This window comes from Saccostrea cucullata, unplaced genomic scaffold, assembly GCF_032062105.1.
Source record: "Saccostrea cucullata isolate Sc308-1 unplaced genomic scaffold, CSIRO_AGI_Scuc_v1 ctg459, whole genome shotgun sequence".
Classification (NCBI taxonomy): Eukaryota; Metazoa; Mollusca; class Bivalvia; order Ostreida; family Ostreidae; genus Saccostrea; species Saccostrea cuccullata.
In genome coordinates, this window is record NW_026928692.1 from 153,922 (window position 1) to 181,381 (window position 27,460).

At 34.6% G+C, this 27,460-nt stretch overlaps 1 protein-coding gene across 1 annotated transcript in view; it reads right to left on the reverse strand.

Moving 5' to 3' along the window:
* Positions 1–27,460, reverse strand: part of LOC134278473 (uncharacterized) — an 86,795-nt gene that overhangs the window by 31,825 nt on the left and 27,510 nt on the right. Inside the window, 6 exon segments of the mRNA XM_062760792.1 lie at positions 1,823–2,110; positions 4,877–5,326; positions 5,418–5,502; positions 6,996–7,104; positions 13,487–13,560; positions 23,249–23,272. Coding sequence (XP_062616776.1) covers positions 1,823–2,110; positions 4,877–5,326; positions 5,418–5,502; positions 6,996–7,104; positions 13,487–13,560; positions 23,249–23,272 — 1,030 coding nt within the window.

The following is a 27,460-nucleotide window of genomic DNA, read 5'->3' on the forward strand; positions in this document are numbered from 1 at the left end:
ATATATAATTTGTTTGTAAATTGATAAATTCAAACTCGAGATATTAACATTCAAAAATATGAAGCGGGATCAAAATGGCGGCGGTCTTTGTCAATTCCGACATTTCGCAATAGGGGTTTACAGAGGCAGCCGAGCATTTGCTTGAACGAAAGTAACATAAGGAACAATGAAATGTGTAGGGATACTTGGATTGTCACGTCGTAGGTTCGTTGCAATTCTGCGTTAAACTTCATTTATAATCCAAGGTCTCCTTACAAGTCTTCTTTAATTGGTTTTGGTTGGTTCTCAAAGTAGAAATAGAAAAGAATTAATGTTCAAATTGAGTACAATATCTACTATCTTCTGTTTTGCATCACGGAAACACATAACTTAAATCGTATTTATAATTAATATTCTCTCAAGAAACAATATATATAGTAAGTACAAAACCTGACCACTGTTTTCAAATGCACACTTGTGTCATATTTGAAGCTCGGCTGGGCTCGAAAAATAGACTCACAAATATCTCGCAAAATTTGACACGCTTTCTTTGATATCTTTGTACTTGTAAATTTGGTTAAAAGATATATAATAAAAGTTGTTCAGAATAACAAGTTCTTTTATTTAATAAAAAGAAAAATGGTCTGACCCCTCAAATAAGGGACCTAGAGGGACAATAACGTTTTAATTTATAACTCTTTAACTATCAAGATTCTGTTATATATTTCTACAAGCAAAAATGTTTATCTTAAAAATATACAACAATACATTGATGAAGTATGATCATACGTAATGTAAAAAAGGGTCATAAGGAGCCAAGATGCTAAATCTTTGCTTCTTTTTATCTCCAATGAGAGAAATATTTTGATAAGGAGTATTGAATAAGATATCTTTAGAATCGTATTATAAACAATATACAACCATTCAATTTTTGCAAAATGGACCCATTAAGGACTTGAAGGGGTGGCCTCTATATATTTCTATTCTGCGTAGCTCAAAAACGAAAAGAAATTTCTGAATAGTTGTTGAACAAAAATCGTTAAAGTTACAAGCCGTATCATTTGAAATGAAGAAAAAGGAGCTGACCCCTAAAATAAAGGGCCCAGAGGGGCCAAAAGAATTTCATCTATAACTCATTGATGATATAATCTAAATCAAAAGGATTTGATCAAAAGAGAGAAAGCATGATATCATTATGTTTTAACAAAGATCATATCAAAATCATATCTCATCGAAAATTTGGACGGAAGACCTACTCGTTGCTCGCAACGAGATCGTTTCTAGTTTTATTACTTATTGTATATAGTTCTCAATGTCTTTGATACTTAATATTTTTTTTTATTTTGGTTTCGCGTCAATAATTAACAACATGCAGATCGTCTTCTTTATGCGCGATCACTCGAACGCAAGGGTAACACTTATTTTACGATATAAATAACTTTTAACAAATGATAAAACAAATGTTTGTATATACGTTCGTGGGGATGTAAATTTGTGGGTCAGGGTTACCCACGAAAGCCACGAACATTGGTCCCCCACGAACAATGATGATTCCACAGTATATTAAAAAAATTATCAAAAACCTTTTTAGACAAGCTCTATTGGTTTATTCTTATTACAAAGGAAAAGAAGAACTATATAAATAAGACTTGAAACTATGCAACTTACAGCAATGATCCTCATTCAAGTCTCTTTTTGTGTCAAAATGTTTTGCAATCAACTTTAAAATGTAGAACAAGTAGCCTTTTGAATGAATTTTACAAAAAAATCTTGGTTTGGAACCATGGCAATATTCTCCAAACCAGCCTTTCACAGACTACTAAGATTAAAGAGGAAATCTAACCTGATCCTCGTGTGTAGGAGCAGACACAGCTGCCCTAAAACTGGCCGACATGGTCTGCTCTCGTGACAACTTCCTACGCATCTCTGGCAGTTCCATGTCAATATCTGCGGGCCCGGAATCGTCCACTTCAAACACGTCTTCTTCGTCCTGGTATTGGCTGTCGACAGTGACGCTCTCGATGTATCGCTGACTGTCTAATGAATCGTGGTCCTCCTCCTCCTGATTATGGGGAGGTAACTCTGGGGGAACATCATCAAGGTCACCAAGGGAACTAGCCAGCTGCTGGAGCTGAAAATAGTGAAACTAACATAATGAATCAGAAAAATGTCACCAATACCTGGGATTGGCAAGACATCGCCTGGGTAGAGATAACTCAAAATGCTTAACCATGAAAAATTCGATAGATTAATAATTCTGTGTATCAATCACTTCAGGTACAAAAAATATAAATCACTTTCAGTACATGATGCATAAACTTTCATAAAAAAATACAGATAGCAGAATTGATCTCCAATACTTTAACAAATGGTTACTCTATTAAACATTCCCTGCCCACATAAAATAAATCCCAAGTAAATATCATCCTTAAAATATGCCATTATCAGAGTGATAGCAGCAACACATTAAATATTGCAGCATTATTGAATCAATCAGATTTATTGAATGTTTTCAAAAAATATGTTTGATGATTTATTCATGGCTAAAAGATAAAATGTAGCATTGAGTCTCTTTATAAAAGGCAGTCAATTTTTAGGGAGAGAGTGTCAATTGTAATGGACAGTAGCTCCTGTAAACAATGTTTCGATTCATTGTAAAAAAAAATTACACATGAAATAAAAGCATATTTAGATTTAAAGAAAAAGCTTATCAATCACAATAACAACGTAAGTGTAAAAATTGTCAATGTGACTTTACTTAATGTGATCATAACTGGTATTTTTCTAGGAAATTATAAAAATATGAATTTCATATTTTTTAACAAATGACCTTGAACTTGCTGGAGTTATCTAGTCAAGGTCATGACCAAGTATAAGCTTCCAATGAGTCTCAATTGCAAATTAACAACCAGGACTTTTTAAAATACTTTTTAGCAAGTAATCTTGAACATGCTGGAATGACCTCAGGTCAAGGCCATGACAAACTGAAGGACATAAGCAATCTTTGTACCAAGTATGAGCTTCTACTTAATCTCCATTACAAATTTTTAGCATAGATGGATGGAAAAACAGCTAGATTGACTGACAAGCAGACAGGGAGATTCCTTATATACATGTACCCCAATAAACTTTGTTTGCATGGGTCTAAAAAGTTCTTCTTGAAAAACTGTAGGAGGAGTTATCCAGAAAATTGGGATACACAATATACAGTATTTTGCAAAAATAAATAAAGTTCAAATGCATGTATTTTTCTCGTAATAATAAAAAAAGAATTAAAATCAAAGCAATAAACAGATCTTTGATCTGAAAAATAAAAAAGTTCCTATCTTGAAAACCCTATGAGGGGTTATCAAGAAAAAAAAGGGGTACCCTTTTGGTAGCAATCCGCCTGTCATTTTGCCTTTTTGAAAAAGCAGATTTTTCCCTACGGAAAAACCCACTTAAAAATTCTGCATATGCAATCCCAAGATATTTCAAAATTCAAAAAATAAATATATAAAACCTGGGAGTAAAACCAGTTTGACATTACAAACTACAAAAGTAGGGAAAAAAAACTATTATTTGTAACAGATTGGTATGTCAAATCTTTATAGTTTGTCATGAAATGAAAAACATTTGAAACTGTGTTCAATTTCTACTACATAAATTCTTAATTATTTCAACTGGGGACATTGTTTTTAAGGGGGCGGGGTGCATAACCAATTTCCAATTTTAATAAAAATTATCATTTTACTTACCTAAAAACCATCTAATTTCTGATAAGTAACCCAAAATTCTTCTATTAAGGAGATTTACAAAAAGAATCAGTAGCTAAGATGTTCAGGACAAATAGTTCACTTAAATAGCTACAAATATGTCCTCAGAGTAATCCAATAAGATACAGCAAACAGTCCATGCCATTAAATGTTTGATATTCACTTTCCTAACAATTCCTTGCTACTTACAGTAAGTAAATAAATAGTATTGACAAAATGTTCTGAAATTTTTGCTACACCAATCAAGACAAACTCCCCATTGGCCAATGCTTTACAATTTCTTTTATAATCAAGGCCTTCCACATTGTCTGTATGTTCATTTGGAGAAAAATAAATGTGTTTAAATAAGGCATTATCAGCCGCAGTTTAAATTTCTTCCATTTGTAAAGCTGTACATTAGCAATTCTGTGTGCACTCCACTAAAATCTTCAGTCTGCACAACCCAATCAATGCTGAACAATGGGGCAGATTAAAGTCTGATTTAGTCACTGTTTGCTTAAATGCAGCACACACAATCCCATAATCCACCGGACTAAATAAGACGAAGCCATCACCTGTCCCTACTTAACACTAGTCACCCAGCGGTTAGACAGAGAAATCCCCACCTGGGAGTCCAATATAGACTCCAAATACACAAATCAGATCCGATGATAAAATGAACCATTGTCTTAATATTACAATGCACATAGCACTTTTAAAATTTTCTAACCCATTTCACTTTATGAATATTAACACTTAGGAAAAATGATCTGTCTGAAAACCCAATTCATTTATTGAACAGTTCATTGCTTGCCAAGAAGTTTACTTTTCTGAATTAAATGTTACATTGTGAACCAGTCACTTCAACAATAAGTATTGATCACCTTAAATCTACCCACTCGGGGATTTAAAAAACTGCCGAATGGGAAACTAGAGTTACTCCCCTTGTAACAATGAAATTTTCATAAATATCACATATCTTGCTTTTATATGGACTAAGGAGATATATCTATTGTTCATGCCATTCTAGCAATTAAAAAAAGAAATGCTTAAGCTATCAAATTACTAAAACAGAAAGTTCTACCCTACTACTCCACTTTTCAGACTAAATCATCATCATTTCCATTTTTTTAATCCGATGTAAAATTTTGATTGGAACTGACCTCGAGGTCTGGGCCATCGTACAGACTAGGACTGTTGATAAACCTCTCCATGGCCGTCGTTCTGTCAGAGGGCACCTGGTCGTTCATGTAGGCCCGGTGTGAGGGAGTCTCCAGGGTGGAGGGCCGACCTATCCCAGAAATCTCCCCTGCCTGGAAAAACCGACTGGTCAGGTATTCATTGACATAATCCTTATTAGATGGAAGGTCAAAGTTGAAGAAATTTTTGGGTGTTTCTGGGTCATTAGGCTGGGTAGAAGGTGTCACACTCTGAAAGAATTTCCTCATTCCCTCCGCAGACTCCAGGCGAGTGATGGGCTTCGGATCCTCCTCTTCCTTTGCCATCTCCGTAGTGACGACCTTGCTCTTCCTGGATGAAGATTGCTGTGTCGACCCCTTGGCTTTCTTGACAACCTCTGAAGCTTCTTTCAACTGGTAGGACTTCCCAAAATGCTGTCAAGAAATAAAACAGAATATCATAATCTGGATACACCATGTAACTTAAAGGTCCTATATAAAGTGAATTTGTGCTGTGTGAACTTACCGGCCCAGTGTGAAGTGTGTGTTTGTTGGCCTTGAACCATGTAAAGACCTTCATTAGCGAGTCCTTCTGTTGCCCTGTCCTTAGTCTGAAACAGAGAACAATCATATCAAGTTATAATAAGATGAATGGATTTCTCATGTAATATATGCAGGGCTATATTGTGATATACTAGGGGAGAAGTGATACTGATGAGATCAAAAGTGAGCTCGTCTAAGTTTTATGGCCCCCAAGCCAGGTTTATCCATTTAGCTATTAGAATATAATTAACAAGAGGCCCATGGGCCACATCGCTCACCTGAGCACTAAGGGTAGAAAAAAGTAGAAAATGGCTTTTTATTGTAAAGTTTAAATCCAAAAGTAGTCCCATGATCAATCGTGGACTTGCTATTTTTTAGAAAATGATTTTTAAAGAATTTTTCTATATATATCTTTAAAAACTTTGGTAGGCCATTTTGGCCCCGCCCTATCCCCGGGGGTCTTGATTTGAACAAACTTGAATCTACACTACCTGAGCATGCTTCCATATAAATATCATGAATTATGGCTTTGTCATTCTTGAGAAGAAGATTTTTAAAGAATTTTCCTATTTATTTCTATGTAAAACTTTGGTCGGCCATTTTGGCCCCGCCCTACCCCAGGGGGTCTTGATTTGAACAAACTTGAATCTACACTACCTGAGCATGCTTCCATATAAATATCATGAATTATGGCTTTGTCATTCTTGCGAAGAAGATTTTTAAAGAATTTTCCTATTTATTTCTATGTAAAACTTTGGTCGGCCATTTTGGCCCCGCCCTACCCCAGGGGGTCTTGATTTGAACAAACTTGAATCTACACTACCTGAGCATGCTTCCATATAAATATCATGAATTATGGCTTTGTCATTCTTGAGAAGAAGATTTTTAAAGAATTTTCCTATATATTTCTATGTAAAACTTTGGTCGGCCATTTTGGCCCCGCCCTACCCCCGGGGGTCATGATTTGAACAAACTTGAATCTACACTACCTAAGCATGCTTCCATATAAATATCATGAATTATGGCTTTGTCATTCTTGAGAAGAAGATTTTTAAAGAATTTTCCTATATATTTCTATGTAAAACTTTGGTCGGCCATTTTGGCCCCGCCCTACCCCCGGGGGTCATGATTTGAACAAACTTGAATCTACACTACCTGAGGATGTTTCCCCATAAGTTTCATCTTTCCTGGCACAGTTGTCCTTGAGAAGAAGATTTTTTAAATATGCCAGCAAATTTTCATTAATTCCCAATTATCTCCCCTTGAATGAGGGCGTGGCCCTTCATTTGAACAATCCTGAATCTCCTTCACCCAAGGATACTTTGTGGCAAGTTTGGTTGAAATTGGCCCAGCGGTTCTTGAGAAGAAGTCGAAAATGTGAAAAGTTTACAGACAGACGGACAGACAGACAGACAGACAGACAGACAGACGGACGCCGGACAAAATGTGATCAGAAAAGCTCACTTGAGCTTTCAGCTCAGGTGAGCTAAAAACACTGGAAGGCAAAATTTTATTTTTGACATTTGACCTCTCTACTTAGAGATTTGACCTTTGTACTTACAATTTGACCTCATTCATCATCTTCAGCAGAATCTGGTAAAACTTTGTGTCTTGTTCAGCTTGGACCCTAGAAAGATTCATATACATGTATTACAATATACAATTATGGACTGTTTAGAAGGGAGACATCACCAATTATCAGGTCTGAGTAGGGTTGTCACCCGAGGGCCCTTGCGCCCGAGGGTGACAACCCTACTCAGTCCTGATAATTGGTGATGTCTCCCTTCTAAACAGTCCATAATAGTTTTATTATACTGAAGAATATACAATTATCAATTAGATAGAGTAGAAAATAGTAATCAAACCTCTTGTTTTCTTCTACTCTGCTTCGATTCCAAACTTTCAAAATATGTCAACAGACAACTTTGACGTCATCGTTAGAATTTATTGTTTACCGATTCCGCATATTTAGCCATTGTACTTATAAATAGGAGTTATTTCGCTTAAACCTCAGTAGTTTTATTCAAAGGGCGACAACACAGTTGTAACCCTGCATGCTCGCTTACGCTATTTCATTGTCATCTGAAGGGAGATAACAGTTGTCACCCTGCGTGTGAGGGAGACATCACGAGTTGTCTCCCTGCACGTGACCTTCTCTAAACCAATCAGAATGACTGTATAATTCTGAAGGATAATAATACCAAATACAGCAAATAAAGAGAAATAACCTGACAGGATCTCTTTATCTCATTTCTTGGTGCAATCTGAACATAAGCCAAATGGCTTCATCCAAGTGATATCATACCGTGAACCACTGAATTTAAAAGTAAGATATTCTATATTCAATGACTTGAACAGTGAGTTATTCTCACTACATCTCATTGACTTGAGAAGTGAGATATTTTATTATAGTTCATTGTCTTGACTAGTGAGATATTCTTACTAGTATATTAACTCATTGACTTTAACTGTAAGATATTCTTACTATAACTCATTGACTTGACTATTGAGATATTTTTACTATAACTCATTGACTTGACTAATGAGATATTTTTACTATAACTCATTGACTTGACTATTGAGATATTTTTACTATAACTCATTGACTTGACTATTGAGATATTTTTACTATAACTCATTGACTTGACTATTGAGATATTTTTACTATAACTCATTGACTTGACTGGTGATATACTCCAACTATAATCATTGACTCGACTTGTAGATATTCTTACTATATCTCACTGACTTGACCAATGAGATATTCTAACTATAACTCACTGGCCTGACCAGTGAGTTATTCTTATTATAACTCATTGACTTAACCAGTGAGATATCCTCACTATTAATCAGGGACTTGATCAATGTTTCTGTAAACTCTTGACTTTGCCAGTGAGATGTACGTGAGATATTACTATAAACTATAGCTTTGACCAGTGAGACATTGCTGCTGGAAATCATTGACTCAATCTGGAAGAGTATCTTCTGTAAACAGTCTGATGTTCTTCTATAAATGCCTCTGTTGACAATTCATATATTCTGTCAGAATGGTATTAAACTCCTGGTTTGATCAATTAGTACTTACTGTAAATCCTTGGCCTGACCGGTTAGATGGGCTAGCTTTAGATTTCTGTGGTGCTTCTCTATGGCCATATACATATCCTTGTACTCCTGTATACCCATCAACTGAAAAAACAGCAAGGAATGTGGAAATTAGGTACGGCATTTCATGATCACTAGATTTTATATATGTTTTCCTACATACTATTTTACTAGTATAGTAATTAAAACATGCTTATAAGGAAGACCCAGGGATGAGCAATTTTGCTTTGTTATATAACAGTGACAAGCATAGTTCGATATGTCTGTTAGCTTCAAAACATATGTTTAAACCCTAGCTCGAGAAGAAAAATCACCACTATATGTGACAATTGAATTAAAGCATGTTTGCTAAAAGCATGTTTTACTGTATTTACTTTATGAGCAGTACATGACATTATCTGAATAAGGAGCAATTATCTTATATTGTTAAGGTGACCTTCACTGAATTGGTAGCTGAGATGCATGTACTTCAAACATTAGTGTGGACCCCAGCCACCCGGTCACACTGTGTAGGTGTGTAGATATGAATGGTATCGCCTTACTGCAGGTTGACAGCAGTAATAAATGGAGGTATTGTTATTTGTCAGGACAAGATGAACATGGCCTCATGGCTCAACATGGTACATTTAAATCATGTTCAAAGCTTAGGTTGTTCAACAATAAAAGGTTTCTTTCGCAAGTTTTGTGTTTAAAAAAATCCTGACTTGAGTACAAAGATTTTTATAGATAATTGTAATCACAAGATCAGAGCCAAATAAAACCAAACGTTGATAATGCATTTCAAAAAATTACTTGAATTGTAGTGTGAACAAAAAAAAAAATCTACAATTCAGAATATCACAGATTTTTTTGGAGAGATAATTGACTTAATTGTGAGAAAACACAATGACCAGTTTTCAATGTAGATTGCAATGAATAAAGAAATACATATGCAACCAATTATAAATACCTAGGCATTAATTTTCGTCAAATTTAATACACAGTAAATGAAAATCAATCAATATATATGCTCTTTCAAATCATAGAAAGGGCATTTAGATATCAAACAGGCCTATGATTTTGAACCAATTCCCTTTACCTACTAATTTACATGAAGTGTCTATCTCCAATAGCAATATGTATTGAGATACCAATAAGAATACCCCACCCCAAAAATGTCATTAGTTTAATAGGTTTGAATAGAAGTACATATATATGCTATTTTTCAATCAGTTGTGAATTTTTTTCGAATAAAAATTCACTACTGTTTGATTTTTTGTCCGCTGCTTGAAAAGTGGGGGATATTACTTTGGGTTTGTCCGTCCGTCCGTCTTTCTGTCTGTCTGTAATGCTTTCGTTTCCACACGATATCTCGAGAACCCTTTGAGCTTTTGCAATGAAATTTAGCATAGCAAATCCCTATGGACTAAAGAAGAACCCTATTGATTTTGAGGTCAAAAGGTCAAAGGTCAAGGTCATAAATAAGCAAATTCTGTCTGTTATAATACTTTCATTTCCACATGATATCTCTAGAACCATTTGAGCTATTGCAATGAAATTTTACATAACAACTCCCTGTGGCCTAATAAAGACCCCTATTGATTTTGAGGTCAAAAGGTCAAAGTTCAAGGTCGTAAATTTACACATTCTGTCTGTGTGTAACACTATCATTTCCGGGCGATATATCAAGAAGATTTTGAGCTTATTCAATGTAATTTTATACCAAAACTCCCTAGGACCTCTCTCACCCCTCTCAAAGTGCCCCGCCCCGTTTGTTTTATTAGTATTTATAGTATTACATGTCGCTATTTTTAGCACTGAGGCATGAGGAGAGTTATTGCATATAAAACAGGTTCTCGGCTGACTTTATGTTCTTATTACATCTATTAGAACTGTTTAATAAAGGCTAAATAATCAAACACCATGGATTGTGTAAACTTTTGACAATACCGAACATGAATATACTCATGTATGTGACTTCACTTCTGCATATACTTGACTCCATGTAAAGCGATTCCGTGGTCTAGTGGTATGTTTCTCACTTCCAATGTGACAGGTCCTGAGTTCAAGTCCCGGACGGACAGCTTTTTTTTTGAAATACTTTTTTTTTTAACTAAATAATAGTATTCAGCACACGAAATGAAAAATTTACGAGGTCTGGCTTGTACAAACTCATAAAATCATCATTACAGTATGATAAATATTCCATATAAAAAGAATTTTCTATACACATAATAAAGAATAAGCAATTAAATCTTCATATCCATAATGGTATATTTTATTTGCTTCAGTATACATGCATGTACATGTATACATTTAATAATTCTACAAATTCAGTGAGGGGGATCCAACTCTCCCCCCGAACCGCGCATGTTTTACTTTTTCCTTAAGCGGGGGACACAAATTCTCTGAATTAGCTTGTTTTCCCCTTCAAATGCTATTAACTCCAGGTGTTAATGTTAAATGTTCTGATGTGTACTTGTATGGTTTAAATGTGCAGTGTTTATCCTTATGTTCAGTACCCTTTGTAACACTGCAATCCTTAGCTGACTGCATAAGAACTCGGTAAGCCCCTCAAAATAGGAACAACTATTAAGTAACCTGCGCTAAAAATCACATTGTTAAGCCGCTTACAAACTGAACCTAAGTTCTAACTCTGAACAAATCCCCAAGATTTGAAAATCATGGCACATGATTATACTTAATATTAAGAATAATAAATAAAGGAGAACTTAATTTTATTGCCCAGAATAAACTATTCTTTTCCCTTTAAAAAAAAAATTACTACAGCTACACAATTTTTGTGCTGTTTTATGGTGGCATATTTCTGCCCCTTGTGTGCAAGTTGTTTTTCTATCAAATATGTCGACATGCAAGATAGCTATGTTAACATGCAACATAACTATGTCAACATGCAACATAAATATGTTGACATGCAAGAAAATAGCAATAAAATAAAAATTATAAAAGATCTTCAAAAATCTCAAATATTGCCCACATGTGACATCCAACATGCTAAATGCAACTTATTTATGTTGACATGCAACTTATTCTTAGTTATGTTGACATGCAAGATAAATATGTTGACATGCAACTTATTTATGTTGACATGCAACTTAATTATGTCGACATGCAACTTATTTATGTCGACATGCAACTTGGTTATGTTGACATGCGAGATAAATATGTTGACATGCAACTTGTAAGTTGCATGTCGGCATAACTAAGTTGCATGTTTACATAAATAAGTTGCATGTCAACATATTCATCTTGCATGTCAACATAACTAAGTTGCATGTCAACATAACTAAGTTGCGTGTCAACATAACTAAGTTGCATGTCAACATAAATAAGTTGCATGTCAACATATTTATCTTGCATGTCAACATAACTAAGTTGCATGTCAGCATAAATAAGTTGCATGTCAACATAAATAAGTTGCATGTCAACATATTTATCTTGCACGTTAGCATAAATAAGTAGCATCTAGCATGTTGGATGTCACATGTGGGCAATATTTGAGATTTTTGAAGATTTTTTATAATATTTATTTGATTGCAATTTTCTTGCATGTCAACATATTTATGTTGCATGTTGACATAACTATCTTGCATGTCAACATATTTATCTTGCATGTCGACATATTTGACAGAAAAATAACTTGCACACAAGGGGCAGAAATATGCCACCATACTGTTTAGTTTGTTTGCTTGATTTCAGTCCCCTTTGAGAACTTTTCCATCATGCTGTGATGCCATCAAGCACTGATAGAGCTATTTTTGTGCCAGCAACTTCTGCAACACAGTAGTGCAACTTTACTTCATTTTATATGGACATATTTGTTTCACGGTTTCCAAATCCAGCATCCTCACAATGCCAGGGGTCCTGAGTCACCATGTTACCACAAGACCCCCAGCTGGCAAATACTGGTATTCTTGTTGAGCTTGCTTCTAGCTCTCAGTAAGAGGCACCAATCAAATTAGGGCTTTTATAAATAATTTTAAATGTACAGGTAAACAGAAAGAATTTCAGTTGACTCTGTTACAGATTGCTTATCATAGAATGGCTTAATGTGACTGGTTGAGAGTTCCCTACAGTCAGCCCATGATATTTTTCCAGTGGTCCACGGTATTGTGAGGATGCAAGTTCTGTAGTAGAATTTGAACCAGTAACTTCATGATCAACTTCTTTCTCCACTCCTCCAGAGGAGACCTTTTTGAATCACTGTGTCACCAGGTGACCAAACATGTAGTATTTCGTGATATCAGAAATGTTCAAGAAACCTAAAGGTTGTCAAACACCCTAAATAAGATGTAAACATTAATCATTTAACTCAAAACAATCCTATACACTAAACCTTTTATATTAAAAGGCATGTGTTAAGAAAGAAATCTATTGTGGTCCCTATTTGATGTTTTTCACAAAACCTTCTCACAAATTAAATTTCCCCTGGGTGACACAAAATCAATTAAAAAGTTAAATCACCTTTTTCAATTCAAATAATGCCATAATATCTACCTTCCATTTGCTTAAAAAAGAAAAACTTTATACAGGAGGAATATTTTATCTTGATCAGGCCAAAAACTTCTCCACCACAGATAAATTTCTCAAACAAAGGAATATAAATTTCATAGATATCATAAAAGAATATAAAACTCGACTGAATTCCTTGATAAAAAGCTCTTGCCTTTGATAGCGATTGGTTTTAAAACTTTGGGAGACATTAGTAGACCTGTATTTCATGCCCACTAATCTTATGGAGAGTGTATTGATATTTCTATTTGTTTTTGACCCCAGTCTAAATCCCATATCTCTGACAGTTATTCAACATTTGCATGTACAGCCAATATTCATACCTTATTTTACATTTGCACAGATCAAAGTATTTCAAAGTAAAAGTTTGTTTATGTTTGTTTGTACTTCTTAATATTTCACAGGATTTAACATTTGAATTTTTTATTTTTAGCTTACCCGTGACCTTTTCAGGTCTTTCAGCCCCGTTTCCAAGCTCCCGAGTTCGTTTCTTAGTACCAGCGTACCCATACCTGAAGGTCTCAAACAAGGTACCCTAAAAATAAAATCAATCGGTCAACAAATGCTATCAAAAATCTAATTGGTAAAATAAATATTAATTTAAATGTAATGGTCCTCTGCTGTAAATTTCTACCTGGCACCTATCATGCCTATAGCTATAGATTATTTCTTCTCCTCAGTTCTTCCTAAACTGGAATTGGAGCATCATAACTTTACCATTCAATTTACAATATTCCCTCCTCCCAACACTATAATTGTAACTGATAGACTTAGTGGTCTGAGTAGGTGAAATGATTGGCAATTGGAAATGATTCTCAAATCTCAAATCATTTCAGTTTAGTAATAAGCGATTAAAGGCCCTGAAAAACCACTGGAAATGAAGACCCATATGCCGGGGGTTATATATTTTTAGCTTACTCTAGGTATGGATTATCAAATCAAAGATCAAAATTCCCCCCACATCCTGAAAATTACTACAAAATGACCAAACTTTTCAGCTTTTTTTTCAATTTCTATTAATCACTTTTCATTTGTGAGAACTTTATTTTTGCTTAATTATGCAACTCTGCCTCCTCGCAAAAATTTTATTCTTGAGTATATTTATATTAAACAGAAAACATATAACTCCTGAACATTATATCTCGCTAATACTAATACCAAAAAGCTATGATATATCTCACATAAAAAAGTATGGGGAAAATATAGTGATTTACAGTATTTCATTTAAAGGGTAACCTTTGATTTAAATTGTAAATTAATATTATTAATGATTTCGTAGTTGAAGACGACAAAACATGTTGTTTTTTTTATGAAGGGGTGAATTCCTACTTTGAGTTTTTGCAAAATGTACTCGAATAAGATAAAAATACAAACCATAAAAATACTTAATTTCTACATAAAGCTATAATGGATCATCGATAGGCATAGTGGGACAGAGAGAGAGACAGAAGAATGGCGCAGGGATTATAGAATTTGTATTTATGGAAGCAAGAGCATGTAAAAGTAAGCATTAACTGTTAGATTTTTTAGCTTCATGATGATGATCATGCAAGCAATTAAACACACTAAACTATTTGGCCATCGCTAACTGAATCTATCTGAGAGTCACTTTCCTTCCTCCTTGAAGGAATTCGGCCCTCAAGGTCACCAAACCAGGCCCTGGCAGGTCTTCCACCTGTCACTTCCAGGGTCATCCTCGGAAACCCATGGGTGATCTCGTCTTTACTTATCAAGTAAAGACGAGATCACCCGTGGGTTTCCGACGATGTTCCAGGGCATATGGCATAGCACCAAATGTAAAGGGAGAGGAGAAAAATGTGGCGGTCAATTGCCAGTGACCAGATAGCACAGTTAGTAGAGCACCTGACTGGAGATTCACTCAGGCCCTGAGTCAGGGGGGCCTGGGTTTGAATCCATGTCTGGTACGTCTGCTACATTTTTCTCCTCTCCAGGTTACAGTTGGAATCAAGCCCAGAGGTTTAGTTTTTTCACTTAATATTATTAGTTACTTTTGGAATAAACCTAGATTGATGTAAATGTAATCAGGGTGGTAGATACAGCCATAAGTTTATGAATTCACTCATCACCGGCTCAACTGAGCTCATTGACAATTGTTTTGAGTCAGGCAACCTGGATCCACATTCATATATTGGATCATGCCAAGTCCATACGTATGCCTGACACTACCAAATTAATTTAAAAGTTTTCACTTTTTAAAAGTTTTCATATGTGATATGACGGGCGATTCATGTTTTGGTCAAAACAGCCCATGCAGGTGCGCGCGGCACACAAGTTTACAAAACTAACTAAACTTACCTTTATAAGTTATATCTTCTATTGTATTCAGTGAGGAGTTTTTCCTCAATCCATAATCAATACTGAAATATTAATTCTGTTATGATGATCCATAATGAACCAAGTGAACATGTGCTATATGGTACGAACTTGACAACTGTAAAGCTTTATCACGTGACAAGCTTGACGGGTATGGGAACGCATTTCGGTTTTCAACGTAAAGAGCGCGAAATATTTAAATCATATGCGCTTGGTTTCAGAATGGTGTATTTTGTGTATTATGAGTTTTTCTACGTGACAGTATGTCTGAATACATTCATTAAAATAAAAAGAAAAAGAATTCAGTGAGCTTTTTAAAAATATCATATACCAGGTAACTGCATGTAACCACAGGAGTTCGCGTACCTATCAATTATACCGAAATTTTCATTAAATAAAAAATACGTAATATTATTATAGGTATTACGTATCTTTTTTATTTACCGAAAATTTCGGCAAAATTGATAGGTACGCGAAATCCTGTGATGTAACCTACATAAAGACAATTCTTTTATATATTTAAATACATTAAAATTCATTTTTTTAAAATGTGCAATTAAAAAAAAACAAACAATTTAACTGATTAAGAAATATTTTCAGCAGAGACATAATGTTTACAGAGGCGTAGTCACAAACTTAAAAGGGGGGGGGGGGGGCTCAATCAAGAAATTCTTTGACAAGCGCAAATCCTACGAAGCAATGTTCAATGTCTATACTAAGCATAACTATATATCTGGAAAAAAAGGGGGGCTAAGCCCCACCTAGCCCCCCGGTTCCAAGGCCGTAACTACCATTGAGGCAAGTGAGGCAAATGCCTCACTAAATTTTTAGAGTTTTTTGAAAAGTGAAAAGTTCTACATTGTTTATGTGTGTCTTCGTGCTAAATTAATATTTTCAACTTTTATTTCCATTTCTTTAAATCGTCCATCTCACCAGGTACCTCATTTTCATTTAGAACGCATGTAAAATTTAATTCAAAATGTTTATTTAGTAAATTGTTTGATTATTCAACACCCCTTCTAAGAATTTCTCATTCATATTGAAAAACTTGCCGATGGAGGGCTGCAAGTTTTAAATCTGTACTGGGCTTTCAGGATCACTGAGGATGACTGAACAGCGAGAGGTCTTGTTAGGATTCGGTTTTTACGGTCTCATCCGAAGGACTAGTCTCTACATCCCGCAGTGGGATTCGAACCCGTGATGTAAGGATCAACTCCTTAGTCTGCGACTCTAGAGCATACGCTCTAACCACTGCGTCATGCGGGTGAAAATTCAAAACGTTAAAACTTTTTAAGATTAAATCTTTTATTTTCTAAAACCCAGGTTTCGGGACCTCCCTCCCCTTGGAAACCTCAATCACTGGTCATGAGGTACTATCCTTGCCCCGTCTGAGACTAGGAATGCCCAGCACCCTTGCCTCACTAAAAATTTGAGCCTAGTTACGGCCTTGCGGTTCCGACGCCTATGATCAAAATTTTATAATTAAAAATCCGGAGGTTTAATTTAACAAAGCGTACTTTGTGACTATGTGTGAAACAAGAAATGGGATTTAGCAAATAAATAATGACTTTCAGATTTCAGCACACGGGACAGCTTGTGATTCTCATTTAATTTTGTTAGATAACAGATGCTGAGTGAAACAAAAAACGTCTAAGGCCAAAGTTATTTTATCTTTAGGTTTACGGATTTTTTCAACCAAAATGTCCATTGGGTGGTGACAAAATAAAAATAAAAATAATTTGAAACTTTTTTCAAACGGAACATCGCTGATTTAAAAAAAACGACACAACCCTTCTTTTGAATTGTTAAAAATTAGAATCATTTCCTGAAATTTGAAAAAAATTATTTGTAGTAAATTGAGAATCAAATAAAAGGAACTACAAATGATTTTACTGAAGGTTTACTTCAGATCTTATTTGAAATCTTTAAAAAAAAATCTCTTTTTAAAAATCAAAGATGTTGATCATAGAAGATTGGGAACATGATATATTCATTTTTTTATTTTTTTTTTACAAAAAAAACCCAACTAATTTACTTTGATTTAGATTCATAATCTCGTAAACTATATTAAATTAATTATCACGATGAATTCAAGTCACAGATTATCTTTACTTTATTAGTGAAACCCTACACTGTTGCCTATTTCCTTTTATCAGTTTTATTAGAGTGACCTTTTAGCTACATGTACCAATGGTGGTCAAAGCAAAATGTCAACAACAAGGCATGTATCTGGGACCTATAACCATGAAAACGATCTATTTATCTGGTTATATTGATTTTTTCATTGTTTCATACACTTATCACAAAATTTAGCATGTCTGGATTTGGGAAATAAAATTCAAGTTAAAAAAACGTTCATAGTCTTTGTGTGCAATATCCACAATTTCTGTTCAGTTTCAACATATTAATTCCTTACTTTCGAATTGGAAGAAAAATATTACCAATGGGAAAAAATAGCGAAGTTATGTCATTGAAACAGCTGATGTTTGGTGGTTATTTTTATTTCCATAAAAATCATACAAGATTACGTTTTTAACAGGACTCTTTGGGGAGAAGAAATATTGCATCTCTCCTATAGTTTGCTCTTCTTTCATTCTCTGTGAAAAGTTTCTGGACAGCGTGTTATCTCCAAGACATTTTAACCGCACTTTAAATATACGAGGGGTGTTAGAAAAGTTCGCGGACAAGTTCTATTGTGAGCGCGCTATTTCAACGAAACCGGTCAAACTTTCCAGATAAAATCTTTACCTTTTTTCCAATAAATATACAAGAATTTGGTGCTCTTCGGTGATTATTGAAAAATATATAGCTTTTATATTTTGATAAAACTTGCTTCACGGAGCATGCTACATTTTGGCACGTTTACATCACAAAGACTCTTTATCAAAATTAAAAAATTCACAATTGTAGTGCAAAGAGATTTATGATATTTTACCTGCCGCTAAAGTATTCATGAAACGTCACTGGGAGAAATTTTGAACTAAATTGGAGGGTATATGACTGTTTTATAGCCGTTTATAAATGATCAACGCATAAAAACACAGCCAAAAATCGGAACGTCATTGAGCGTCATGGAGCACTGCACTACGTAAAAATTGTGTATGCAGACTGGAAAATGTCTTAAAAAGGAATAAAATGTTCAAGATGATGCCGGGAATTTCTACACCTACAAAGGACAAGTTTTCAAATGGTTGTAGCTTCAAAAGAATGGAAGGATTAACATTTTGAATGATTAACTCCATCGATACTTCAATACCACCGTATCGCATGGACGTTTTGTTGCGCCTATGGTATTGCATAGTTTCGATACCTGATCGATTAACTGCATAGACTTTTTTTTAAAGATCTCAATAAAATCCGAATCAGTTACAAAAGACATTATAGAAGAAAAGTAACATGTCTTGATATAGATATTTAATTTTACAGTAGAAAAAAGATAAGAAATATCTGAAGAAATGAAAGATTTATAGAACTGCGACAAAGCTTAACGGGTTAAAATCTGGTTGTCACGTCGCCTTACGTCAAGTGATTGCTCCGTGAATCCCATGACCTCATAGTAAAAATCGTTGTAAATTTTCAAGATTTTATAATATGGACCTGATTTTTTACATACCAATAAACAAAATGTAGGAATTTATTCAGACATAGGTCATACTTCACAGTACACAACAGATTTTCCGTAATTCAATGTGTCCGCGAACTTTTATAACGACCCTCGTAGACATGCTTGCCGCCATGTTTATACGTTTCTGTTTATAGTCACTGAAACGTTTGAAAGAATGATACGTTTTATTACATGTTTGGGACTCAGACGCATTATAAATATTAAAACCCTGATGATCAGGCATGAATTTTCCGGAAAATTATCGAAAGTGGTGATAAAATCCATTAGGCCTAAAAAAAAAAATTGTGTGTTTAGGGTAACACTGATGAAAAAATTAGGGTAGGTAGGTAGGGATTTTTTTTTATTTTTTTAATTTTTTTTATTTCTACGAACACTGAAAACAGATTTTAAAAATCATGATAGTATTATTTTATGTTATATTAAACCCCAACATGTTTAAAAAACATCAAACCTGAACAAAATTTTACAGTTTCATATAATTTTAATTGTTCATTTTCTTGTCATTTCAGCTACAGTGCATGTATTTCACAAAACCTTTAATAAAGAAATATCCGTGTCAGAATTACCAGTATAAATTTCACCATATTCTATCATTACTAAGAAGATGTCAGACTTTATATCACACAGATGGGAACATTTCAAAAGAGAATTATTTAAAGATTAAACAGTTGAAACAGACAAAATACCATGAAATCATTCTTTGATATCAATCAAACATCAATTTCAAACTTTTGCTTTTCACATTTATATAAATATCTGAATCTGCCAAGATTTATGAAAACATGTATTAATATAAACTTGTTGATGTTTTACATACATTTGTTTCAAATATTAATCAATAAAAAATATTATGTCGGATACACATTTATTATAAATTTTGCAACTATTTTGTGATGAAAATGAGAAATTTACAATTAAGATAGAAAAAAAAATCAGTTATAACACAAAGTATTTAACGGCAAACAGCAGGATTCGAACTCGGTCTTGATCTCAGAGCGGAAGAGGCACCTAAAAAAATTATTTAATAGGTTCACTTTTTGGATTTTTTGCCATATGGTCGCAGAGTAACAACTTGTTGGCCCATGTCCTTGCAGGTTTGACAAAGTGGTAAGACTGTTTTGAATTCTTTCTTTAGTTCATTGTCTGTCTCTGCATTAGCAGCCCCACAATAATAACAAAGGTCCTTCCTGCCAATTGAAGAGCTAAAGTATGCAACCTCGATAGGGCTTCCACAGTTGATGTTCATTCTTGTTAAGAGCTTACCATGCAAGGAGTGCTCTGGTGGTGTCACTGGGCTTCCACAAGTGAACTCAAATTCTGACAACAAAAGAGCAAGCTGTACTTTTTGTCTTTCGGTCAATTTACTTTTGCCATAAATCAATCTTGGTTTTTCACACTCTGTACATGTTGTTGTATATCTGGCATTCTGCGCTGTAAATACACTAGCTTCACCTTGTAACGCTGGATCATCTGGTATAAGGTTAGTAATTGGATCAGTTCTTGTCTCTTTCTTCTGTTCCTTCTTTTTGCTGTTTTTTGGCTCACCTTCATTAGTTTTTTTCATCAATGTAGGTCTATCTTCTTCTGTTGTCTCTGTTCCATAGACACTGTCAAAGCCCTTGTAGTGATTTTTATCTACATCCAGAACTGGATCAGGAAGCCAATTCCGATTTGACAGAGATGGTGAACAGCACTCAATGTCATTGCACTTTCTGACCTGAAAACTGTACTGCCTAAGTCTACAGTGAATCTCTACCCACTTCTGGTATTCTTCTACTTTACTTGTATGACTCTTGACTAGTTTGGTCTTGTCCATATTTGGAAACATAATATCGATATGTCTAGACAAATAATCAATTTCATTGTCTTGCATTGGACTCAATATCTGAAAGGGTTCATCCTTCAAAGCAAGTTTTCTGAATCTATTTTCCATTGTCCTACGCACTGACTCCAATGAAGTTTCCCATTCTTCTCTGATTTCTTCCCCTTTGGATCTAATGTTATCCAACGATGTGCATTTGGACAGTGTTTGTTCAAATTTTTCTGACCCCTTCTCTCGAGATAAAGCACAGTTTTGAAGTCCTATATTTAATATAGACATAATTCTCTCAGCTGGATTTATCCAGGACTGGCCTGGAGCACATCTGGCTGCGACATATAAATCTAAATCCAGTTCTTTGAAAAGACAGATAGCTGCTAGCTTCACATGCTCAAGATTGGTTCTATGGTCTGTCCCACCATCACTAAACTTCAAAACAACCTTTGGTTTCTCTTGCAAATTCTGGATTTGTTTCAGCAGAGCTGTTGCATGCCTCATTGGATTTGATGACTGAAACACTGAGTCATTCACAACCACAGTAACTTTTCCTCTGTAGAAAGGTTTGTCAATGCTGTCTGGTACATCACATTGCATATACACTGATGGTGTTAAGCTGCCTTTGTGGTGCAAATCATGGTCAGTTGCAGCAAGAGTTGTGCTTGTTAATGCTAGCACTTTCTTTCCCCTAACCCCTGTAGACAAAGGAACATCAGGTTCTCCTATCTGTACTTTGGCCTTGTCATCGCAAAAAAAAAAGGCACAGTCTTTTCCCAGCTCTACAGCTAATGTTCTTTCATATTTAAACAAAGCATTGCAGTAATGGTCATCAGGGTGAGCAATCCTTAACTGTCGTCTTTGGATCTTGTATTGAACCTTAATTTTTGATGTGAAGTTCATTGCAGCATGGGAGTAAGGATTTCTCGGGCAAAATTGTAATCGTACGAGAGCAGCAGAAGGGATCGGCGTATCCACTGGGCACCTTTCTTTTGTCTGGTTAATCAAATCTTTTAAGGACAGAATCTCTGACATGTGTGCAATATTGTGTCTTCTGTCATCCGCTGCTGTGTACTCCTCAATCAAGTCTGTAAGGTTTTCAAAGAAAATGTCATACTCCCCTGATGGCCTGCCTTGGTTCAGATGTCTAAGATCAGGTAACAGTCCAGTTTCACCCATAAAAATCATCCTAATTCTTTGCTGGGTAACAGGGTGTGCATCTTGGGATGCATCAAGTGCAAGTTCTTTGTATATAGTATCTAACAAACCAGGCTGGACATGAGCAACATTGCTGACCTTCAACTTGAAACTTCTTTTCATTTCTCTTGTGTGGTATTCAGGAAATTTTGGCTTAATTTTCAGCAGATTTGATGCAATTTGTGAGCATTTGTCAATCTCAGCTCTGTTATCTTGAACTTTTATTAAACAGTATACTGTTACAATGCTTCCACCAGGACTGTACTTGTACATGTCAACATTCACAGAAAGCTGAAAGTTTTCAAAAAACCTGTGTCTTTGCATGGGGTTTTGAAAAGGTTTTGATAAATGTTCTTTTTCATCAAAAAAAACTGGCTCATTAAAGTCAGCTAAAGCAATAATTTTGTCAATATGCTTATACTCATCACGGATTCCAATCCAGTTTCTTTGAATACACCTGACACTAACATCTTCTGACACCTGGCGAACTGGATGGTCTAGATTTTGATTGAACTGTATTTTCTCATTCTGATTTTTCAAATATGTGCTATAAGATGAAAAAGATTCGGCTAAATTTTTCATGTCTTGATAAGCCTGTTCCCATGCAGGTGTGCTTCTCATATAAGGCTTACTACATAAGCTTAATAAAATGTCTGAGTGTGTCTTCATCTGTGTAGCATCTAGGGTTCCACACTTCTGTTTTTTTTTCTTATGATCATTATAGCTTTTAAACTTGTCAAACTCTGGTGGGATTCCCAATACTTCTTTCTCCCTCCTGCCTCTCTCATTTATTGTGTTGTGGTGGTTTGTTACATACCATAGAGCATTTGTCAGGACCTGAAAAAATTATTTTAGACTTTACTTTCTTGTGTCTGGTAAAACATGTAACAGGTTATAGAAAAAAATATAAATACACTGGTTTAAAAAATAGTATAAATGAAAACATGTTTCAAGCACCGTAGTTAATCGTATAATGCCAGACATATTTTAGACAGACACCGAGTTTTAAGTATTTTAATATAAAAATATTATAAATGAAACGCAAACATTATATTTTCATAAAGACTATATATAGTCTTCATTCCTCCAACTCAATGTAAAACATTAGACCACACATACACATGACTACCAATTCAGCATTAGTGAGTAGAGTATTATTAAATAGTACAATAATTGAATGCCATACATAGTGCCAGATTTTAAATAAAAAGTATAAGCAGACCACTCCCACATAGATATCAGAGAAAGGGTTATACTAAAAGTTATACTGTATTAAAAGGTGAAAAGAAAGAGTGTGTTTTGAGAAGTAAAGCAGCAGACTAGAGTTTCACAAAGCTTTATATATATATGGATTAATCCCAGCACCATTTTATACGTTACAATTTAACTGTACCTGACTTGTCTGACCATGACACTGAAAAAATCAACAATAACAAATTCATAATGTCTTCCATAATAATTTGTTTATTGAATAAAAAATAGTTTAATACTGCATACACAAATGATTTACCTGTGCAAAATATTTTCCTTCATTGTCTGCATTGAAAAAAGTTAAACTCTTTTCCTCCATCCACGTGATTATATCATTAAATAGCTCATCCTTGTCAGACAGGCCATCTGGAACACCAGCACTAAATATTTTGGAAAATACATATGCTTCAATATTATAATTAAATCTGACAGCTATCTTCAATATAGCAAACAAATTACAATGCCAAGGATAAACGTCACTGTCAAACATATTAATTTAAAATGTTTTAATTTTCTTACAATAACTAATATTATATGACTATTATAATATCGGCTAATTTTATGCATATACCTGGAACGTTTTTTGCTGGGTACGCGAGGTTTGGTCGACATTCCCGCATTTGACATCAATATTTGAAATGCATTTGGGGGTGGGGTTGTAGCTACTGGCTGTGATTCTTCAACTTGATTCTCAATACACTCAAGCTTCATGTATTTTGTGTCAGGAAATGTCCCGAATACAACACCCATAGGGGCCTGATATAAATCGGATAAGAGGTCGTCGTCGATGGCCGCCCATGGACCTTTTTCTGAAGTGCTTAGGTATATATTGAGGAAAGAATTAGGACACTTGAATCTCGCCTCGAACATATCAAAAGTTTCCTTGTGTTTTACAACACTTATAAGTCGTTCTTCCGCTCTGTGAGAACATTTTTTGCACCAAATATTTACGACAGAGCACATGCTGTCTGGTTCTTCGTATTAAAAAAACGCTTGCATGTTGTTTTATAGATCATGTACACTTAAGCGTTTTAACGACGTTCCTTATAAACGAGAAAAAAAATATTCTGATAAAAACGGATTTTACATAGAAACAAGAGGATTTTTAATCGGATAAAAACGGACATCGGAAAAAAATGTAGGATCGGCGCATTTTTCTAGGCTAGGTCGGGTTACCCGAAACACAGAATTTTTTTTTTTAGGCCTTATTTTTATTTTCTAGTCCCTGAAAAAATCGGGTCGGCGGATCCGTAAACCGAAAGATATAAAAACTGTGGCCTAATCTAAAATTTATGACCCGCACTCCCTATCCCAAACTGGGGAACACAAGAGGTCTTGACAGATTTAATTATAATACTATATTACATTTTGTACATTACTATATTATGCAACTATATATTACTATTATTATCTGACAACCAGCTAGCCCTGCAACAAAAACTTGATATGTTATACAAATATTGTAAAGAATGGTGTTTGGAAATCAATGTTAACAAAACAAAAGTAATTATTTTCAACAGAAGTGGGCATTTATTAAAAGAAACATTTTCAATTAATGGTATTAATATAGAATGTGTAAAAACGTATAAATACCTAGGTATAATACTCTCAAATTCTGGTTCTTTCAAAGAAGCAAGGTGTAATTTATATAACAAAGCTTTAAAGTCATCATTTAAAATATACAAAGATATAAAATCAACAGATCCACCCATTAAAACTTTACTTCATCTATTTGATCACATGATCAAGCCAATAGCTACCTATGGATCCGAAATATGGGGTGTATTGTCATCATCAATGCAAAGAAAAGAAAAATGTTTATTTGATATATTTAAAGATTGGGAGATTGAAAATCTTCATATGAAATTTTGCAAATTTATCATAGGGTCTGGGAAAAGAAGTACCAATATTGCAGTTCTCTCTGAACTGGGTAGACAACCAATATTTTATTCTATTATTATAGCAATTATATCTTACTGGCACAGACTGGAAAACATGCCTGAAAACTCTTTGTTATACAGTGCATACAAAGAAAGCATTATCTTGGACAGTTGTAATGTAAATAGTTGGTTTTCAAATGTAACATATTTCTGTAACAGAATGGGCATAGATTTGTCAAGATGTAAATCAATGAAACTAATAACTTTAAAGAAACATCTGAAAAAAATTATTAGAGAAGATTTCCTTCAATATTGGTTTAAACAAAGAGATGATGGTTGTCTATCGGGTAAACTTACAACATATTTCTATATAAAAAGAAGTTTTGAAATTGAAAAGTATTTATTATTAAAAAATTTTGAACAAAGAAAAATTATATGCAAATTTAGAGTGAGTTCACATAACCTCAGAATAGAAAGTGGAAGGTACGAAAAAAAACTAAACTCTGCTGGAGAGCAAACCACCCTTGCAAGAAATGAAAGAATTTGTAGAATGTGCGACATGAACTGTGTGGAAGATGAGATACACTCACTGATTGAATGTCCATTATATAAGCATGATAGAGATGACTTTTTTAATATTATTGCTAAAAGTAATAAAAATTTCTATACTTTAACAAATAAAGAAAAATTTTTATGGATTATGTCTAATGAAGATGACATGTTGCTTATCAAGCTGGGTAATTTTTTAATCAATATCTTTAAAATAAGAAATAGCAAATTATGCAATGTTAAACAAAGAAACAAATAAATACAAAAGAGTAATATATAGAAATACTTTAAACAAACTTTTATTTACAGTATATTGATTATGTATGTTGTAATCCCCAACTGCTGTAACATCATTTATCTTTTGTTAAATACTGCTATCAATTTTGAATTTCTGCTTGTATGTTTTTTTTTTCCTTATTACTTGTATGCCTTGATGGGCCCCAAATTGGTATTAATAAATCTTATCTTATCTTATCTTATCTTATTACTTCAAGAGAAATGCTTACTCATGCAGTTGTTGTTGAAAATAAAATACATTTGCCATAAAATGAGGTTTAATTTTAATTCAACCTAGCTGTGATTTTGTTCTACATTAAGTGGGGGGGGGGGGGAGCTCAGACATACTCTTGCCCCCCCCCCCCCCCCGATCTGAAAGTGGGGGGGGGGTAGTGCCCCCGCTGCCCCCCCCCTTTGACTACGCCTATGTGTTATTTACCTACAAAATAAATAATACACAAAATACGGCACCGTGAAACCAAGTGCATATGCAATTATTTAAGGTGGTTCATTACATTGTCAGATGTTCCTTCTCATTCTTAAAACATTAAAGAGCTTTATCTATTGAAATTTATGAACTCTAAGATATGAGACAGGCACGTGGCATCGATTTCGAAAGGGGGGGGGGGCAGCCACAGAAATTTTTTTTTACTTACCTGAAAAAGTTGACAAGCAAAAAAAAAAAAGGAAAATTGCCCAGAGTCGAAAATCCTATTTCGTGGGGGGGGGGGGGGGGGGGTGTGGGTACAGTCAAACTTTTTTCACTTCCAATTCCTTTCAATATCCATTTTTAAAGCTTATAATACTATATTTCCTTCATATTACTTTACTTTAGTATAAAGTGGGGGGGGGGGGGGGGGCAACCACCCTTTCAGTACACATTTTAAATAGTAAAAAATTTTTTGGCAAAAAAGGGGGGGGGGGCAGTACCCCCCCCCCTGTTGCTACGTCCCTGTGAGATACCTTCGAATAAATTTTTATTTGTAAGGGGAATTCATTGTCCAGTGCATTTTAAATGTTTAAAGGAAAGGGATTAAATCTTTTATCCGTATACTTCCGCAAATGTTATGACCGTCGCCAAGTCTGCAGACCATTGAAGTTATAAAGACAAGAGGTGAGAATCAGTCTTTTTGAAATCAATGTATTTACGTACTAATGGTGAACTGCTTTAATTTGTATAAGGTGTGTGTACGAGGCCTGAAAAGGGAGGGGGGGGGGGTAAATGCAGAAAGCCTTTTCTTATTATCAGTATTGAATATGAGATAGATTTAAAATCAAATGATTCATTCTTGTCAAGCAACAGTATCCCATTATTAATTTACCAAATCATTTGGCATTGATATCAGTCATATTTATCAGGAGGAATGGGGTTGAAACCCCACACCCAAACCCCTCCTTTCACTACCCCTTTCACATTTTTATGCCCCCTTCGAAGACCGGAGGGCATATTGCTTTGCTGCTGTCATATCAGTTTCCGTTCATTTTCT